Below are 5,773 nucleotides of genomic sequence, written 5' to 3'. Positions count from 1 at the left end.
GACACCTGTATATAAAGGACACCTCTATAGAACAGACACCTGTATATAAAGGACATCTCTATAGAACCAACTCCTGGATATACTCCAGGACACTTTTTGGAATTTTTGTTGAGTGGATGTTATACAGTGAAACTACCTCTGTAGAAAGGACAGGTGTCTATGAAGGATACTTCATTGGTTTCTTTTGATTGACCCTTATATGCATGTTTGGCTGTAATGGAGGGTAAATAACGCCTCGCGCATTGTTGTTTGCTGCAGAAACAAGGCAGGCTGGATAGACAATGAGCTGGAGCTGTTCATTCGATCCTATCTCATTCACGAGGAGTGACACGAAGCGGCTGCCATCGCCTGCATACACACATACATGCACACACACGCATGCGCATACACTCAGTCGCACGCACACACACACACGCGCACACACACGCGCACGCACACACACACACACACACGCACGCGCATACGCTCAGTCGCACGCACACACACACACACGCACACATACACACACACACGCGCACGCACACACACACACACCATGGGGGCCATTTTCCATTTGAGATGTCTAGGAACTCCGTTGTGGTGACAGAGGAAATTTTAAGAGTCATTTGAGAGCGGATGTTCAGGAATGAAATGTATTCTTCTGCTAGGGAATTTTACTTTAGGTAATTGTGTGTAAATTATGAGTTACGTTTTGCATACCTAGTAGCCACCCTCGGTGACAGATGGCAGGATATCAGCTGTCCATGTAGGTGTACGTTGTTTCTACATTTCCACTTCGCTGAGTGGATGAGTCATGCTGTGCCATTACGTGAAACTAACCCTACGATTGTGAAGCAATTGCTCTGCACTGGTGTTGCTTACTTGGTGTAATATGTGCTTGTCCCCTGGTATTTCTCTCCTACTGGTAGTTAGCAATCGATCCATCCACCAGTGCAAGACACCAATGTGTCGACTGTGACACCCAGTAGTTTAGCATCGTCTTTTAGAACGTCCTATCCAACAATTATTGGCCAGAGCTGCCTTTTAATTGTGTCAGACGGACGGATCGATTAACTGTGTGGGAATCTGGTGCTGGACGATCGACTTAAGCTAGCAGCACACTTCACCATTTTCGTTGCTCGTACAGGCAATTTTCGTGGTCGGCAATTTTTGTAGCCGTTGCCGCGTCACAGCACACTTCACCACAAGTTGCCACCACGAGCAATTTTTGTGGTGAGAAATCAAACCGGTTTGATTCTCGGCAACTCGTGGTCACCACTAAATTTCCGTTGCCGGCCCCCGCACACTTGGCCATTTTTGTGGCGACCACGAAAATTGCTTGTACGAGCACATCAAATGGTGTGCTGCCCGCTTTAGCAACGATTGCAAGTTTTTTACGTTGTTTACAAATTTCATGTTGCGAGTTTACGATGAACTTTGCTCGTCTGTTGTAGTGATTTATTTGCAGCGTTATTACGTGTCGTGGCGAGAATAATAGATTTATTTGTTATCTAGTTGATCACATTACGAATGAACTATGTAGGTGTGAGTGTAGTAGTGATTAGCGTGTTGTAGGTTCAGCAACGAGTTGCCTCGTTAGTTGGTTTCTACGTCAGATTATATTTATTTATTGTTGTTGCGAGCGTTTGTAATTGCTTGTGTGTGTGTGTGTGTGTGTATGTCTTGCTGTCCCGTGTGTGACATCATGTGTATACTGCCCACAGTCATAGTATCAGTCAGTTTGTCGGCGCATACCTGTTGTAGTCTATCACTAGTTTTGTGACGTTATCATCACCACTACTGTGTAAAAGTGTGAGGAGAGGGTCGCAGGATAGAAAGCAATGAGCATTAATTTACGAACGTAACTTTCGCATCTTTATCGTTTACTCCTGTTGCGTTTAAACATTCGAAGCGAGTCGGTCAAGACTTGTTGTTTTATTGATGTGGAACTAGTCCAACAGTTCATGTAGAGTTACTCCTGCTTAGTAAAGGAGACATTGAAGAGGCACAACGTGCCATCCCATAATAATCAGAAGCAGCTGAAGCTGCTTGGGTTGGCAAAGTCACCCCGAAATAATGGCCCGGTCATGTAGTAGCAATATATAGAAGGCAGAACGTTTATGGCACACGACTCTGGTCGGTAAACGCATGTGGCAGCAACTTGGCAAACAGTAATTAATTGCTAACATTATTAATTAACAGTATGAAGTTCGGTTGTGTCTGCTGAGCGTGTGTAGATGTGTAGCATTATTATGTCATGAGTAATAAATGATACATAAATACCACCAGCATGCGTAAACAACGCTCATATTTTTCACCCTTATTTGCCATTCAGACACATGTTACACGCTTTTTAGAACCCTACTTTTAAGAAAATTCGGCATAACTGTCATTATTTCTGTATCAAAATAATTTACATGCAGGTAGGTTTTAACAGACTCACTACTATTATATTATAGAATTTAATAAATTTTTTATTTATATGCCAAGCCGCACCTGGTCGTGAAAACGCATAAATGGTAGATGCAAAACTTCGCACTGTTTCTTATTAGACAAACTATATGCATATGTTACAATAAGATGCCACCTGTAACCTTACGGCACCACACGCACGCACGCACACTAGTAATGTGAATGCAGAATTTCCCTAACAGCCGGTTTGCTTTGACGAGGAACCAACATCACTGTGATAGTGACAATAAAAAATGCACCCGCGTGCTACCTACGTACGGGCGATAATCAACATGTACATACCAGCCGCGTGCTACCCACGTACGGGCGATAATCAACATGTACATACCACCCGCTCACCAATGCTAACGACGCATTATTATTTACATCTATATACATCGTGCAGAAACTCTCTCAGTCACAACAACTCGGCCGCTGGGCTTGTAACTTGTGCTACACAGCATGAAACACGAGCAACAATGGCGACGCCACGATGCTGCTAGCGCACCACAACCTTCTGTCGCCACGGAGACAGCGGCACTGCATTCCGCAAAGCCGCAGCCACGCGTTTCCTGCGACCTTCAGAACGCGAGCATGTCCTTGAGGAACACCGCCCCACGACCTTCAGAACGCAAGCGTGTCCTTGAGGAACTTCTTCATGGTGGATGCGAGGGCGGGGTTTGGCAGCGCGGTTGTCTGGTACGTGATCTTGAACAGGTATGGCTGGACGTCAGGCAGACGCACGTCGAACACAGACTCCAGCTCCGATTGGTTGGGCATCTTCGGCGTATATTCATGCTTGTTCATCGACTCACAGATGTACATGATCTTCTCAGCTATCGCCTCGCCCACCTGCTCGCGGAACACCTGCCGACATGGAGGGGACGCGGTGTCAGTCTACGATACCGAGGAGATTTGGCGTTGGTTAATGATGCCAATAGGACACGGCGTCAGTCTACAATATTGATACAGACTCATTCTCCCCTCTTTCTCTCTTTATCTCTCCCTCTCTCTCTCTCTCTCTCTGCCTCTATCTCTCTTTCTGTCTCCCTCTCTCTCTATCTCTCTCTCTCTCTAACTCTCCCCCTCCCTCCTTCCCCCTTCCCCTCTCTCTCACCTGTCTCTCTAGCTCGTTGGCTAGGCTCATCACGTTTAGCCTCACAGTCCACACCTCCCACGGGATGCTCTCAGTAGAGAATGGCCAGCGCGTTCGCTTCTTCTGATAGAACTCGAGCGTGATCTGACCTGACCGCGGCCCGTCCGACGCCCGCAGCAGCGCCTGTGTGGAGGGGGCGGAGTCGCACGACAGTCATTAAACACACGCTCAACATGACTCAAACGATCAACAAGGTAATGACACGGTGAAGAAAAGATAGTGAAGTTAAGATATTGTAGAGAGAAAATGTGATAATATGAATTAGGCAGATTCTCATATATAATCAGGGGTAATTATTGCAGATTTACTCTCCAGATGGAGCAGTGTAGCATTTTCTGCCGAAAACTAAGCCCCAAGATTTGGTACTTTAACAAGGCAATGCGCAAAACAAGCAACAACAACAACAACAACAACAATAACAACAACCTGAAATGATGCAATCTCTCTCTTCAGCTCTTTATCCAGCTCGTCAGATGCGACTCGCATGTACGTTAGATCGATGAAGTCACAGTCCACATCCTCCATGCCGACTGTCCCCACTGAATAGCTACCTTCCTGCTTGTAATGGAACTTTCCTAAGGTTCTGAAACAGAAAAAAATACATTACGAAAACCGACTCTTTTTTGACGATTTCTCTTGATCACGTTCACACTCGATGTAAGACCAACACTTTTTTCTGAATGCTATGCTCTATGCACATTTACAGCTGAATTACAATGTATGAAGCGCCAATGTGTGACAATATAATGAGGGTATACTTGACTTAGAATGCTCAGAGAAGACGACAACAATAACAATAACATACACTGATACAGTACCACTACCAACCTGTGAAATAGCAATGTGTGAAATATACTGGCGATGGTCTCTTCAATCTGACGGCCTTCCACAGACAGCTCAAATATCTGAGAGCGAGCATTCATGATCACAAATCTCCGTGTTCGCTAGAACAGTAGTATTTTAAATATTAATTAGTCAGGAAGGGTCGTTTTCTACTTTATTCATCTTCTAACTCCTTTAATCTCGCACGATGTAAACAACCAAGGTCTTGCTGTATAACAACACTGGATAGTGCTGCCATCTGTTGGGTCATTATCTTGGTGTTTTTACGGCCAGAGTTACGGCTGTTCTACGATAGATGCCAGCACGGAGGTCACTGCGTCGCGAATGTAAACATTTCAAGTCTCAGGGAGCTATGCCTAACAATGTGCAATGTTTACTTTTCCGACTTCTCCCTGAAATTTAACGTTTACGCGCCATTCTGTCAGGAATCGTCGAGGGTAAGTTATTATCTCATGCCGTAGAGGCTACTGATTTATTTTAGCTAGTAGTAGAACCGTATAAGAGTATTGCTAATAAGTAATCCATTGGCACTGATTCTCATGTGCATCAATCGTAGCTCTAGAACTATAGGCTCAAGATAGGCTGTATAGCACTGCGGTCGGCGCCGCACGGGCTTTGTGAGTTGTGTGGCGCACGTATGTGACTATGTCATTAGCTGGAAGTATAAACAGTCCATCAACGCCAGGACCTGAGCGGCAGGCAACACAGTGAACCAGAGAGCGGTTTAAAAGCTCTAGTGTTGATTGATATGTTTTTACACAGTATACACGGTTAGTGTTGTGGTATGCCACGCTGTATCACGCTAGTACTACTGCCGTGAGGGACTGCCTTCACTATAATATTGCTCGTCTATGAGTGTTGACTTTAGTAGTGTTTTTGTTCTTATCATATTATATAATTCAACGTGACAACAATGTTATAACAATAACATCTAGATTTCAAGCGGGGGTATGCAACTCCGGATGTGTGTAAAAATCCAACTTTCTAGTCAGCCATACTTCGTCTTTATGGGAGTTGCCATACAATACCAGTTCTTATAGTAGGGTGACATGCCCGACTTAGTAAAAGCTAACGGACGGTGCAGCAGCGAGCGGTGGCACACAGAGCGCAGGTTTTTTTTATCTTATATTTGATCATCGAATGACAGTAGACACAGTAGCCAGTAGGGCGTGTAAACCGATTGTAAGTTACTTCGTTGATACTTGCTAACACACTGTGTGCGTGCTACATACGCTTCATATAAGAGTGTACGCGCGCTGGTGTGTGTGTATGTGTGTGTGTGTGTGTGTGTGTGTGTGTGTGTGTGTGTGTGCGCGCGTGCGTGTGTGTGTGTGTGTGTGTGTG

General features: G+C 45.0%; 2 protein-coding genes across 2 annotated transcripts in view; one reads left to right on the top strand and one right to left on the bottom strand.

Annotated features, from left to right (window-relative positions):
* LOC106818859 (mitofusin-2-like) overlaps window positions 1-328 on the top strand; it is a 3,234-nt gene extending 2,906 nt beyond the window's left edge. Inside the window, exon 4 of the mRNA XM_014823530.1 lies at window positions 259-328. Coding sequence (XP_014679016.1) covers window positions 259-328 — 70 coding nt within the window. The remainder of the gene's footprint in view (window positions 1-258) is intronic.
* Window positions 329-2,269: 1,941 nt separating this feature from the next.
* Window positions 2,270-4,650, bottom strand: LOC106818863 (autophagy-related protein 101-like). Its single transcript, XM_014823533.1, has 4 exons — window positions 4,415-4,650; window positions 4,013-4,169; window positions 3,548-3,709; window positions 2,270-3,297 (listed from the first exon to the last, which is right to left on the bottom strand). Exons 1-4 carry the CDS (start codon window positions 4,507-4,509, stop codon window positions 3,055-3,057), a joined length of 657 nt encoding a protein of 218 aa, XP_014679019.1. The 5' UTR covers window positions 4,510-4,650; the 3' UTR covers window positions 2,270-3,054.
* Window positions 4,651-5,773: the final 1,123 nt, after the last annotated feature.

This window comes from Priapulus caudatus, unplaced genomic scaffold (assembly GCF_000485595.1).
Source record: "Priapulus caudatus unplaced genomic scaffold, Priapulus_caudatus-5.0.1 Scaffold2595, whole genome shotgun sequence".
NCBI classification, from domain to species: domain Eukaryota; kingdom Metazoa; phylum Priapulida; class Priapulimorpha; order Priapulimorphida; family Priapulidae; genus Priapulus; species Priapulus caudatus.
Note: the sequence above shows the minus strand (reverse complement) of the source record. Positions and strands in the feature narration are given on the sequence as shown.